Raw genomic sequence first — 14,938 nt, 5'->3', positions numbered from 1 at the left:
TGTACTCATCCATCTGTTTAAAGCAACATTAGATACCCAGCAGCAGTTAGTTCTATAGGTATACTTACAGGGGATGCGCACTATACCCAGGGCTTGGTAGAACACACCCTGCAGAGTGACCATCCAGTGTTCCTCTTGAGGGTTCATGACTTTACCCACCACATATACTGTAATAGCAGAAACAGCATACAGGAGAGTGCCTCTCCTCTCACCAGCACATATCTGTGCTATGGTCATATCACTGGGGGTTAACCACGCACACGCACACATATGTACAAACATGCACACACAGTGTCTGTATTTACCCATTGTTAATCATTACTCAGACGATATCTGAGGCACACACAAGCTTATTAGCTGGACTACAGAGGTTGGCCACTTCGAAATTCAACTCACCTTGTGTGCATCTAAAGAAACGTCTTCCAGTCCACTCACTTATCTACTTTTATTATCTCATGCTGATGTGGTTGTTGTTTTTCCCTTTTTAGCCATCTCTCATAATATGATGACCCCGATTACCTAAGGGTCTTTCTTTCTTGCTGGTAAACATGTACTTTTACATCCAGCACATACTCAAAGCCATTGGATCTGTGTATCTCTTCTCATTCAAAATACACTGAACAAAAATATAAGCGCAACATGTAAGTGTTTGCTCCCATGTTTCATGAGCTGAAATAAAAGATCCCAGAAATGTTCTATACGTTCAAAAAGCGTATTTCTCGAAAATGTTGTGCACAAATTTGTTTTCATCCCTGTTATTGAGCATTTCCCTTTGCCAAGATAATCCATCCACCTGACAAGTGTGGCATATGAAGAAGCTGATTAATAAGGATCGGTGTCCCTCTAGCGGGACAACTTTCAGTGAAACTGGAGGACGCGCAATTAAAATAAATTCTAATATGGATTTAAACATTTAGGTATATAAGTGTCTTATATCGGCTGAAAGCTTAAATTCTTAATCTAACTTCACTGTCTGATTTACAGTAGCTATTACAGCGAAAACATGCCATGTGATTGTTTGAGGACGGCGCCCCACATCAAAATATTTTTCCACTGGCACAGGTTTCAGACATTCACATATAAAGACTAAATATTCTCTCTTTGAAAATCTTCCTCTGATTTGTCATCCAAAGGGTCCCAGCTGTAACATGTAGTGTCGTTTTGTTAGATGAAATCCTTCTTTATATCCCAAAAAGTAAGTTTAGTTGGCACCATCGATTGAGTAATCCACTCGTTCAACTTGCAGAGAAAGGAATCCGAAAATCTACCCCTAAACTTTGTTTCAACAAGTCAAAATATGTTTCTATTTACTCCTCAGATAGCCTCAAATGTAATCAAACTACAATACTTATTTCAGAAAGAAGTATGTTCAATATGAAATCGATTTTAGCAGGTGCGTAATTTCTTCATGGCGTGCGCAAACACGGATTTCCAAGACTGTCCTACTAAAACTGTTATTTCTTATTCATTGTTGAATTTACAAGCCTGTAACCTTGGACATAGACTGCTGTCACCATGTGGAAGCCGTGGGAATTGCATCAAGGGAGCTAATTTACAATATGACCTTTCTCTTGCATTTCTAAGAGGATGGTCTCTCTCAAAAAAAATAATTCCGGTTGGTTTTTCTTTGGATTTTCTCCTATAATATATTTTGTGTTATATTCTCCTTCATTATTTTAACATTTCTACAAACTTCAAAGTGTTTTATTTCCAATGTTACCAATTATATGCATATCCTGTATGATCATAACACAGGGGCATAGGGGCACCTTGTGCTGGGGGACAATAAAATGCCACTCTAAAATGTGCAGTTTCGCCACACAACCCCAGCCCCAGACCATGTGTAACCACACCAGCCCAGGACCTCCCACATCCGGCTTCTTCACCTGCAGAATAGTCTGAGACCAGCCACCAGGACAGCTGATAGAACTATGGGTTTGCACAAACTGTCAGAAATCATCACAGGTAAGCTAATTTGTGTGCTTGTCATCCTCATCTGGGTCTTGACCTGACTGCAGTTTGGCGTCGTAACCGACATCAGTGGGCAAATGCTCACCTTCAATGGCCACTGGCTTGCTGGAGAAGTGTGCTCTTCACAGATTAACTCTAGTTTCAACTGTACCAGGCAGATGGCAGACAGCGTTTATGGTGTCGTGTGGCAGAGTGCTTTGCTGATGTCAACGTTGTGAACAGAGTGCCCCAAGGTAGAGTTGGGGTTAGGGTATGGGCAGGCATAAGCTACGGACAAAGAACACAATTGCATTTGTCGATGGAAATTTGAATGCACAGAGATTCTGTGACGAGATCCTGAGGTACATTGTCGTTCTATTCATCCTCCACTATCACCTCATGTTTCAGCATGATAACGCACGGCCCCCTGTCGCAAGGATCTGTACACAATTCCTGGAAGCTGAAAATGTACCACTTCTTCCATGGCCTATATTCTCACCAGACATGTTTGGGATGCTCTGGCTCGACGTGTACAACAGCGTGAACATTAATGAAATGGAGGAGATAACTTTTTACGGTCTCTCAGTCCCATTGTGAGTTGCTTCAGACTAGAATATGCAGACTCACCCTTTTTCTCTCCTCTCATGACTGACTGAGTGGGGGCAGAGGACATCTATCTGTGTATGTGTCTAGTGGTACAGTATAAAACACAGTTAGCCAGGCAGCATAGCAGCGAGTCCCTAGATGATGCACTCCTAGGCTGGTCCCCATCCACCTGCCACTGCCACAACCTGTAGTCTGTGATGTCAAAAGTAGTGCATTTAAGGAGTAGGGTTACATAACCAAATTTAATGCTAAACATTTGTCCTCTGAATTGGTGACACAAATTCTTCCTGCTCCGATCTAATCTCATCAGATGATGCATACATTTTATTAAGGAGTTTAGTATACTGCTGAAGCCAGCCAACAGATGGCACTGTGTAGATATTTATGGTAAAAGGATCCTTTCCAACGGTTTTATCTTCTTTTAAGCTCACATTTTCAACTCCACAAGCAAGGAATCTGCTCTGCACCACATTGCACAATATTGTACAATCTTACATGGCAATTAGCTGGCCTAAAGACATCTCTGTGCAAATGTTCAACACTGAAAATCATTTACTGTTGTCCCCATGCAATGACTGGCCCCAGGAAGTGAGTGATGGCATTTGGGGCACCGACGGGGAACACAATGACAGTAATGACAATAATCATGGCTTCAGGCCTCTATTTAGTAGATAATAGGCTCCAGCAATGTGATTTTCCAACTTAACCTCGATTACTTCTTTGTCCTGGGGTACTTGCCTGCTTGACATTTTACAGAATGGCACGCCAAACCAGCTGATTAGAGATGGATAGAAAGGGATTTCGGCTGCTCATAAAACATGTTCAAAGCAAAGGGGAATGCCTTGGAAGAGTGAACATCTCCAATAGATTATAACCGCAGACTTCATCTGTCAGTTCCCACCTCATCTCTCAGGCCCCTCTCAGTAGTTACAAACGTCACTTCCAGGCCTGAGACAGGAAGGAAGCAGAAGCTTTTTTTCTGTTTACCACTGAGTGGATAGCGTCCAAACGACTGACAACACACTTTGGGCCGAAACTAAAACACAATCAACACATGAACGGTGCACAGTGTCCTTCGCCCCCGCCTGCCAAGCACTGTTTTCCCTCAGTTCTGTTAACGTTATATCTGCTATCCAAAGAATCAACAGATTACACATCAATTTGAAGCTAAAACATTGCACATTAGTTCAACTAAAATGATGGCATAGCCCATTGTGCTTTTATTTCCCTTTTGACCCATATTTTAATTGCATAGACAATCAGGGGAATTCCAGAATATCACGTGTCACTTAAACATAAGCAGGAGATGAGAGGGCCCTGAGAGATGAGAGGGAGGGGCCTGATATATGAGGGGAGGGGCCTGATATGAGGGGAGGGGCCTGATATATTAGGGGGAGGGGCCTGATATATTAGGGGAAGGGACCTGCTATGTGAGGGGGAGGATCCTGGGAGATGCCTGAGAGATGAGGGGGAGAGGTCTGAGAGATGAGGTCTATAGCTGGACCCCTCTCAACAACACAGGCATGTAACCGTTTGAAAAGACAGGAGTAAAGTAGGGGTGGTTGGAATTAGAAGAAGAAAAAAAACTACTTCTGACACGTGCGCTGGTTGCTATATTAGAGGAGACCTTGTTGCCAGGGAAACCAGGGTTCCGCAATCAGTATTCTGAGCGCTGAACAGGAATAGCTGAGGAGAATTTCGATGCCTCGGCTCACGTCTAGGGTCATCTCGTACTTCAAACATCCCCGGGCTGTCCACTAAATCTGCCTTCCACCCCCACCATACGGGATCCACCATACGTCACCACCACCCCCTGCTTAATCGTAGTCTCTCACAAGGTGAATTATAGCTATATGTCGCCATTGATAAAGTATTTGTGTTCCAAAAAGACACATACAGTACAGTACTCTTGACCAGTAGAGCACCATTTGAGCCAGAGCCAGTGTGCCTCTATCCTCATACTGAACATAAACATGAGCGTGATCACTCAGCGCCTGAGGATGTTATGTAAAACTGTAAGCTGTAAGCTGGTCATTAGGAAATATGTTTTTAAACATTTCTGATAGTATTTGGCGTGTGTTCAATCCCATTCAGTAGATAGGGATGGTGGTAGGTAAAGGGTATCATTCTGGTTCAACTGTTGAGGATGGTTTTATCTTCCACAGTTCCATTACCTCTGGCCCAAATTCAATCAAACTCGGGTTGCAAGGCAGGGGTTTGTAACCAAGACATGGTGTAAACATTTCTGTGGCGCGTTCGATAATAGTCCAGCCTACAGTATGTTCTATCTGCTCATTGAAACATTGTACAATTGCAGTCATACACCTGTTCTTCAGTATGGTTCAAAGTTTTTGATTTTTTTCTAGATCATATACAGTAAATCTTTGTGATCTATCCATTATTTCTGGAGAAAAGCCAAACAAACACGTGATGAAGTGCTGTAAGATAGATCTGTAGACATAGCTATGCTCATTGCTCACCAACTGTGTCTCCCTCCTGTGTAGCTGTGTGATCATTAACACATGACTGCCTGTAAAACTATCACCTAAGGGGAAAATTAAAAAAATGTTTCTCATCTTTTTGTCCTGCTACGCATTATTAGATTGTTGATTTATTTGACTTGGATTTGATTGCGACGGTCCCCAGAAAAAGATGGGGATTCAAGTTTAGGGATTTTTTGTGATCAATCCGGCTAAAACCCAAAGGGCAAAAAAAGGGTTGAATCAATGTTGTTTCCCCGTCATTTCAACCATAAAATGTAATGAAATGACACTGAAGCAAAGTGGAAAACTGATTGTCATCAACGTAAGGAATCTCGTCTTTTTTTCACACAACTTTTAACATAAATCCAATGACATGGTGAAATGTTTTGTTGATTACACGTTAAATTCACGTTGGTTAACAACTTAACTTCTTGAAACTCCCCATCCCGGATCCGGGTTTGTGACTAAAGCCTCAGGCTCATTAGCATAACGCAACGTTAACGATTTCTGAAAATAAATAAATAAAATAAAAATAATGCGTCTGCTCTCAAGCTTAGCCTTTTCTTAACAACACTGTCATCTCAGATTTTCAAAATATGCTTTTGAACCATAGAAATTGACTAATTTGTGTAAGAGTATGCAAAGCTAGCATAGCATTTTGAGTAGCATTTAGCACGCAACATTTTCACAAAAACCAGATAACCAAATAAATAAAATCATTTACCTTTGAAGAGCTTCTGATGTTTTCAATGAGGAGACTCTCAGTTACATACCAAATGCACAGTTTTTCCTGAAAGCGTCTGTGTGTAGGAGAAATCGTTCCGTTTTCTACATTGCGTCTGGCTACCGAAATGAACCGAAAATTCAGTCACCTACAACGTAAAACTTTTTCCGGATTAACTACATAATATCGACCGAAACATGGCAAACGCTGTTTGGAATCAATCCTCAAGGTGTTTTTTCACATATCTCTTCATTGATATGCAGTTCGTGGAAGCTTGCTTTCCTCTCTGTATCCCATGGAAAAATACTGGCAGGTGACTTTTGCGCACCAATTTCGGCGCAGGACACCGGGCGGACACCTGGTAAATGTGGTCTCTTATGGTCAATCTTCCAATGATCTGCCTACAAATACGTCACAATGCTGCAGACACCTTGGGGAAACGACAGAAAGGGCAGGCTCATTCCTCTCGCATTCACAGCCATATAAGGAGACAATGGAAAACAGAGCCTCAAAAATCCTGCTCATTTCCTGGATGCCATCTCATCTTGGTTTTGCCTGAAGCTCACGTTCTAGGGCACGCACAGAAAATATATTAGTAGTTCTGGACACGTCAGAGTGTTTTCTTTCGAATGCTATCAATTATATGCATAGTCGAGCATCTTTTTGTGACAAAATATCTTGTTTAAAACGGGAACGTTTTTCATCCAAAAATGAAATAGCGCCCCCAGAGCATCAACAGGTTAACCAAATGTAAATAAAAATGGATGTTGAACTGACGTCTGTGCTCAGTAGCAACCTAAAAGAGTAGAAGGAGTGACGTTACAGGTGCTATTCTTTATTGGTTTTGTTGTGCAAGAAAACCGCAGACACCAGTTGAGCTGCTCCTTCATAACAATATGAACTGAGTGGATCTCATCAAATGTCTCTCTTGCCTTGGACAGGTCTGAGACAGGTCTTCACTGGATGTCAAGATAACGCCTTGTCTGGATGGAAGTTGGGTTGGGAGTACTATATCCATTACAGATAGCATCAACTGCCTTCGTCAGCTCACATTCCCACTACACTGATAAAAAGGTCCCATGGGACCCATGGTAGCAAGACTAACACCTGTTAAAAACTGTGACATGTCACACTGTCATTGACTTCAGCACGAGTCCATTACCTTGACCTTCTTCTGGGTTTCTCATGAGGTTATGTGGTTCCTGGCGCCACAATCAGATAGGTTGGCCATTACGGCTTGGAACAGAAAATCATTTTGATGCTCTAGGTCAGGATTTCCCCTAGCACTAGAGAGCTGATTCAAATAATCAAGCTTTATGATGAGTTGGTTATTTGAATCAGCTGTTTAGTGCCAGGGCAAAAAAACAAATTGTGCCCCCAGGGAGAGGGCCCCAGAACCGAGTGAGGGAAGCCCTGCTCTAGATGACATTGGAACCCAGGGCATCACCTCCACAACAACCTTAAACCAGTGTCAGTAAAACCCAATCACTCATTTTTCTGAGTGGGTTGCTCAGTGGCATCAACATGTCATCCTTAATGTGTGATTCTGGTTGTGCCAAACTATTGATAGACAGATCATCTACGAATCAGACCAAAGACGTCTCACTCACTAAGCTTACGGTGAACAAGGAGATCTCAGGGATGCAGTCATTGCTTTGAGCTACTACCTGGCTCTAAAGAGCTACACCTCCGCATTGGCACGCAATACACTCTTAAAAGGGGAATTGCACCCTGGGGAAATCTGTCCCTGTTTTCATCATATCTGAGGAATTTCTAGGACAGAGATGTGTTTCACATATAATTGCCCAGGAGGAAGGCAGGTCTGGGCTTTGTGCGCTGAATGATACACCCTTAGACGGCTGACCCTTAAACTGATATTTAAAAATTAAAGAAACCTTAACCTGACAACAAATGAGATATTGGAAAAACAAACTAACATTTAAAACTAAGTAAATATAAATAAACAAATCTAGTAATGGCACATTGATGGGGGAGCGAGATCTAAAAAGAAATGTAGTCATGCGTAGATAATAAACAGTGAGTAGCAGCAGTGTAAAAACAATGTGGAGGAGGGGTCAATGTAAATAACCGATCACTGCCCGCACCCGCTCGCCTGTCTAGCATCACTACTCTGGACGGTTCTGACATAGAATATGTGGACAACTACAAATACCTAGGTGCCTGGTTAGACTGTAAGCTCTCCTTTCAGACTCACATTAAGCATCTCCCATCCAAAATTAAATGTAGAATCGGCTTCCTATTTCGCAACAAAGCATCCTTCACTCATGCTGCCAAACATACCCTCATAAAACTGACTATCCTACTGATCCTTAACTTAGACGATGTCATTTACAAAATAGCCTCCAACACTCTACTCAGCTAATTGTATGTAGTCTATCACAGTGCCATCCATTTTGTCACCAAAGCCCCATATACTACCCACCACTGTGACCTGTATGCTCTCATTGGCTGGCCCTCGCTTCATATTCGTTGTCAAACCCACTAGCTCCAGGTCATCTATAAGTCTTTGATATCTGGAGTATTTCTCCTGTCTTATCTGGTGTCCTGTGTGAATTTAAGTATGCTCTCTCTAATTCTTTCTTTCTCTCTCTCGGAAGACCTGAGCCCTAGAACCATGCCTCAGGACTACCTGGCATGATGACTCCTTGCTGTCCCCAGTCCACCTGGCTGTGCTGCTGCTCCAGTTTCAACTGTTCTCCCTGTGGCTATGGAACCCTGACCTGTTCACCGGAAGTGCTACCTGTCCCAGACCTGCTGTTTTCAACTCTCTCGAGACCGCAGGAGCGGTAGAGATACTCTCAATGATCGGCTATGAAAAGCCAACTGGCATTTACTCCTGAGGTGCTGACTTGTTGCACCCTCGACAACTACTGTGATTATAATTATTTGACCATGCTGGTCATTTATGAACATTTGAACGTCTTGGCCATGTTCTGTTTTAATCTCCACCCGGCACAGCCAGAAGAGGACTGGCCACCCCTCATAGCCTGGTTCCTCTCTAGGTTTCTTCCTAGGTTTTGGCCTTTCTAGGGAGGTTTTTCCTAGCCACCGTGCGTCTACACCTGCATTGCTTGCTGTTTGGGGTTTTAGGCTGGGTTTCTGTACAGCACTTTGAGATATCAGCTGACGTAAGAAGGGCTATATAAATACATTTCACCATAGCAGTACCCACCCGTAGCACATGCTCCAGCAGGTATATTTCACTGGTCATCCCCAAATCCAACTCCTCCTTTGGCACACTTTCCTTCCAGTTCTCTGCTGCCAATGACTGGAACGAATTGCAAACATCACTGTAGCTGGAGTCTTATATTTCCCTCACTAACTTTAAGTATCAGTTGTCAGAGCAGCTTACCGATCATTGCACCTGTACACAGCCCATCTGTAAATAGCCCACCCAACTACCTAATCCCCATATTGTTATTTATTTTTTTGCTCCTTTGCACCCCAGTATCTCTACTTGCATATTCATCTTCTGCATATCTAACACTCCAAGTGTTTAATTACTAAATTGTCATTATTTTGCCACTATGGCCTATTTATTGCCTTACATCCGTAATATTACTACATTTGCACACACTGTATATAGATTTTTCTATTGTGTTATTGACTCTTCGTTTGTTTATCCCATGTGTAACTCTGTGTTGTTTGTGTCGCACTGATTTGCTTATCTTGTCCAGGTCGCAGTTGTAAATGAGAACTTGTTCTCAACTGGCCTACCTGGTTAAATAAAGGTGAAAAAAAATAGTCTTGATTAATCGTTCAGCAGTCTTATGACATCGGGGTAGAATCTGTTAAGGAGGCTTTTGGTCCTAGACTTGGCGCTCTGGTACCGCTTGCCGTGGGGTAGCAGAGAGAACAGTCTATGACAGTCTGTTAGTACCCCAGGTTATCTTAGGTTTCATTACATACAGTCGAGAAGAACTACTGTATATAAGATCAGCGTCAACTCACCATCAGTACGACCAAGAATATGTTTTTCGCGACGCGGATCCTGTGTTCTGCCTTACAAACAGGACAACGGAATGGTTCGCATGCAGCGACCCAAAAACGACTCCGAAAAAGAGGGAAACGAGGCGGTCTTCTGGTCAGACTCCGGAAACGGGCACACCGTGCACCACTCCCTAGCATTCTTCTTGCCAATGTCCAGTCTCTTGACAACAAGGTTGATGAAATCCGAGCAAGGGTAGCATTCCAGAGGGACATCAGAGACTGTAACGTTCTGTGCTTCACGGAAACATGGCTCACTGGAGAGACGCTATCCGAAGCGGTGCAGCCAACGGGTTTCTCCACGCATCGCGCCGACAGAAACAAACACCTTTCTGGTAAGAAGAGGGGTTTGGGCGTATGCCTTATGGCTAACGAGGCATGGTGCGATGAAAGAAACATACAGGAACTCAAATCCTTCTGTTCACCTGATTTAAAATTCCTCACAATCAAATGTAGACCGCATTATCTACCAAGAGAATTCTAAATTTTATCAGCATATCGATTGCGCAACCAGGGGTGGAAGAACCTTGGATCACTGTTACTCTAACTTCCGCGACGCATATAAGGCCCTGCCCCGCCCCCCTTTCGGAAAAGCTGACCACGACTCCATTTTGCTGATACCTGCCTACAGACAAAAATTAAAAAAAGAAGCTCCCACGCTGAGGTCTGTCCAACGCTGGTCCGACCAAGCTGACTCCACACTCCAAGACTGCTTCCATCACGTGGACTGGGACATGTTTCGTATTGCGTCAGATAACAACATTGACGAATACGCTGATTCGGTGTGCGAGTTCATTAGAACGTGCGTTGAAGATGTCATTCCCATAGCAACGATTAAAACATTCCCTAACCAGAACGTGGATTGATGGCAGCATTCGCGTGAAACTGAAAGCGCGAACCACTGCTTTTAATCAGGGCAAGGTGTCTGGTAACATGACTGAATACAAACAGTGCAGCTATTCCCTCCGTAAGGCTATCAAGCAAGCTAAGCGTCAGTACAGAGACAAAGTAGAATCTCAATTCAACGGCTCAGACACAAGAGGCATGTGGCAGGGTCTAGAGTCAATCACGGACTACAGGAAGAAATCCAGCCCAGTCACGGACCAGGATGTCTTGCTCCCAGGCAGACTAAATAACTTTTTTGCCCGCTTTGAGGACAATACAGTGCCACTGACACGGCCTGCAACGGAAACATGCGGTCTCTCTTTCACTGCAGCCGAGGTGAGTAAAACATTTAAACGTGTTAACCCTCGCAAGGCTGCAGGCCCAGACGGCATCCCCAGCCGCGCCCTCAGAGCATGCGCAGACCAGCTGGCTGGTGTGTTTACGGACATATTCAATCAATCCCTATACCAGTCTGCTGTTCCCACATGCTTCAAGAGGGCCACCATTGTTCCTGTTCCCAAGAAAGCTAAGGTAACTGAGCTAAACGACTACCGCCCCGTAGCACTCACTTCCGTCATCATGAAGTGCTTTGAGAGACTAGTCAAGGACCATATCACCTCCACCCTACCTGACACCCTAGACCCACTCCAATTTGCTTACCGCCCAAATATGTCCACAGACGATGCAATCTCAACCACACTGCACACTGCCCTAACCCATCTGGACAAGAGGAATACCTATGTGAGAATGCTGTTCATCGACTACAGCTCGGCATTCAACACCATAGTACCCTCCAAGCTCGTCATCAAGCTCGAGACCCTGGGTCTCGACCCCGCCCTGTGCAACTGGGTACTGGACTTCCTGACGGGCCGCCCCCAGGTGGTGAGGGTAGGTAACAACATCTCCTCCCCGCTGATCCTCAACACTGGGGCCCCACAAGGGTGCGTTCTGAGCCCTCTCCTGTACTCCCTGTTCACCCACGACTGCGTGGCCACGCACGCCTCCAACTCAATCATCAAGTTTGCGGACGACACAACAGTGGTAGGCTTGATTACCAACAACGACGAGACGGCCTACAGGGAGGAGGTGAGGGCCCTCGGAGTGTGGTGTCAGGAAAATAACCTCACACTCAACGTCAACATAACTAAGGAGATGATTGTGGACTTCAGGAAACAGCAGAGGGAACACCCCCTATCCACATCGATGGAACAGTAGTGGAGAGAGTAGCAAGTTTTAAGTTCCTCGGCATACACATCACAGACAAACTGAATTGGTCCACTCACACAGACAGCATCGTGAAGAAGGCGCAGCAGCGCCTCTTCAACCTCAGGAGGCTGAAGAAATTTGGCTTGTCACCAAAAGCACTCACAAACTTCTACAGATGCACAATCGAGAGCATCCTGGCGGGCTGTATCACCGCCTGGTACGGCAACTGCTCCGCCCTCAACCGTAAGGCTCTCCAGAGGGTAGTGAGGTCTGCACAACGCATCACCGGGGCAAACTACCTGCCCTCCAGGACACCTACACCACCCGATGTTACAGGAAGGCCATAAAGATCATCAAGGACATCAACCACCCGAGCCACTGCCTGTTCACCCCGCTATCATCCAGAAGGCGAGGTCAGTACAGGTGCATCAAAGCTGGGACCGAGAGACTGAAAAACAGCTTCTATCTCAAGGCCATCAGACTGTTAAACAGCCACCACTAACATTGAGTGGCTGCTGCCAACACACTGACACTGACTCAACTCCAGCCACTTTAATAATGGGAATTGATGGAAATTATGTAAATATATCACTAGCCACTTTAAACAATGCTACCTTATGTAATGTTACTTACCCTACATTATTCATCTCATATGCATACGTATATACTGTACTCTATATCATCGACTGCATCCTTATGTAATACATGTATCACTAGCCACTTTAACTATGCCACTTTGTTTACATACTCATCTCATATGTATATACTGTACACGATACCATCTACTGTATCTTGCCTATGCTGCTCTGTACCATCACTCATTCATATATCCTTATATACATATTCTTTATCCCCTTACACTGTGTATAAGACAGTAGTTTAGGAATTGTTAGTTAGATTACTTGTTGGTTATTACTGCATTGTCGGAACTAGAAGCACAAGCATTTCGCTACACTCGCATTAACATCTGCTAACCATGTGTATGTGACAAATAAAATTTGATTTGATTTGATTTGACATGGGTGACTGGAGTCTTTGACAATTGTTTGGGCCTTCCTCTGACATTGCCTAGTATATAGTTCCTGGATGTCAAGAAGCTTGGCCCCAGTGATGTACTGGGCTGTACGCACTGCCCTTACCGAGCAGAGCAAAATAATCCACCTTACCGAGCAGTTGCCATACCAGGCGGTGATGCAACCGGTCAGGATGCTCTCGATGGTGCAGCTGTAGAACTTATTGAGGATCTGGGGACCGTCCCTTAACCCGTACAATGCTAGGCCAATTGTGCACCGCCCTATGGGACACCCAATCATGGCCGGTTATTATACAGCCTGTGATCGAACCCGGGTCTGTAGTGACGCCTCTAGCACTGCCGAAGCAGTGCCTTAGACCGCTGTGCCACTGATTCCTTCCAAACCACTCATTGTTGAATTTGCGATTTCCAACTTGATGTGTAATGTTTAGGTGTGTTATGTCTGTTTAGTGAACAAAATAATTAACTATTAATTTAATTCATTTGAAGGTAACATAATTACATAAATAAAATGTGCTGTTCTGTTGTCTTATAATCTTTCTTAGGACCTGTCTAAACAAATACATTTGCGCACGGGAGGTATAAAAGGTGTATGCAGGCAAGAATGTGGTAAAAATGGGCCTCTTTGTAAGGGGGTCATATAAACATTGCCCAATTTTTTTTGCAAAATATCGTAAATCCTATGTGAAAGCAGTAATAAGAGTGAACTCTGGAGACGCTCCTTGTCACTGATCCATTGAACAGATTACGTTGGCATGCTGAGAGGATTGGGCATCTAAAATGGATTACACTGCTTGACTTTTTCCCCAACACAAACCTGCTTAAGCGCTTTGATGAGAGAAAAAATATAACATTCATGATGACGAAGCCAGATCAAATTTTTTTGCCCTGATCCTGACCTCCTGGGATTGATGTGGTTGAGTCATGATTAGATGACAGGCATTTGAGGACAAAATGGACACTACAGAGATGTATCACAGCAGCCCCATATAATACAGTGCTATATAGCAATAGTCCAAAAGTGGCTTCCTTTCCTAATTTCCTTTCCTTTATCTGAACTTGTGTAAGAGCTAGACCTACAGTACCAGTCAAACGTTTGGACACACCTACTCATTCAAGGGGTTTTTCTTTATTTTTACTATTTTCTACATTGTAGAATAATAGTGAAGACGTCAACACTATGAAATAACACATATGGAAACATGTAGTAACCAAAAAAGTGTTAAACAGTTCAAAATATATTTGAGATTCTTCAATGTAGCCTCCCTTTGCCTTGATGAGAGCTTTACACACTCTTGACATTCTCTCAACCAGCTACATATGGTAGTCACATGGAATGCATTTCAATTAACAGGTGTGCCTTGTTAAAGCTGGTATTTAAATTAGTTACAGTAACTCTTGCTTTCACCTATCCTGTTTTTATTTAATTTTAGTTAGTGATTCATTCAGAAACAAGTGCAGGAATGGAAACAAGGGGAAGATACCACTGAGACACCCCACGCTAAGATTGAGAATAGGTATTTTCGCTGAACCTGGGAACAACCCAATGGGCAAAAACTGTTTGAATCAACTTTGTTTCCACGTCATTTCAACACCCCAAAATCAATATGATGACATTGAATCAACGTGGAAAACTCATTGGATTTGTAAAAGGTTATCAAGGTAAGGGCATTTCGTCTTTTTTTCACCAAAATGTTTACATAAATCCAATGGCATGGAGACATGTATTGTTGATTTCCCAATACTTGACAACTCAACCAAATGTAAATCTAAACTAGACGTTGAACTCACGTCTGTGCCCACTGGGAAGGCCTGTGTCTAGAATCTGATCTGGGAGCTTACCACCTCAACAGGCAGATAAATGGGCTTTATGTTCAGCAGAACACTGCAGAGGCCTGTTCTCTGGAATTCTATCTGGCATCAAAACCCTGTTAAATCACTTTGTTCCCCTGAGTCTAGTTTCAGTGAGTAACCAGGGCACTAATGGAGACTTTATCACTAAAATTGATTTTAAACTCAGATTACTTCATTTGGGTACAGTCC

General features: G+C 43.5%; 1 protein-coding gene across 2 annotated transcripts in view; it reads left to right on the top strand.

The window, feature by feature from the left end:
- Positions 1–9,535, top strand: part of LOC135527929 (eukaryotic translation initiation factor 2D-like) — a 47,584-nt gene extending 38,049 nt beyond the window's left edge. For both annotated transcript variants that reach the window (XR_010453485.1, XM_064956595.1), the window contains one exon: positions 8,382–9,535. Coding sequence is in view for 1 of the 2 variants with exons in the window: in XM_064956595.1 (XP_064812667.1) it covers positions 8,382–8,394 (13 nt within the window). In the remaining variant the exon portion in view is untranslated. The remainder of the gene's footprint in view (positions 1–8,381) is intronic.
- The last annotated feature ends 5,403 nt before the right edge of the window (positions 9,536–14,938 follow it).

The sequence above is a fragment of the Oncorhynchus masou genome, chromosome 33 (assembly GCF_036934945.1).
Source record: "Oncorhynchus masou masou isolate Uvic2021 chromosome 33, UVic_Omas_1.1, whole genome shotgun sequence".
In the NCBI taxonomy this organism is placed as follows: Eukaryota; Metazoa; Chordata; class Actinopteri; order Salmoniformes; family Salmonidae; genus Oncorhynchus; species Oncorhynchus masou.
This window is presented reverse-complemented; position numbering and strand designations above follow the sequence as displayed.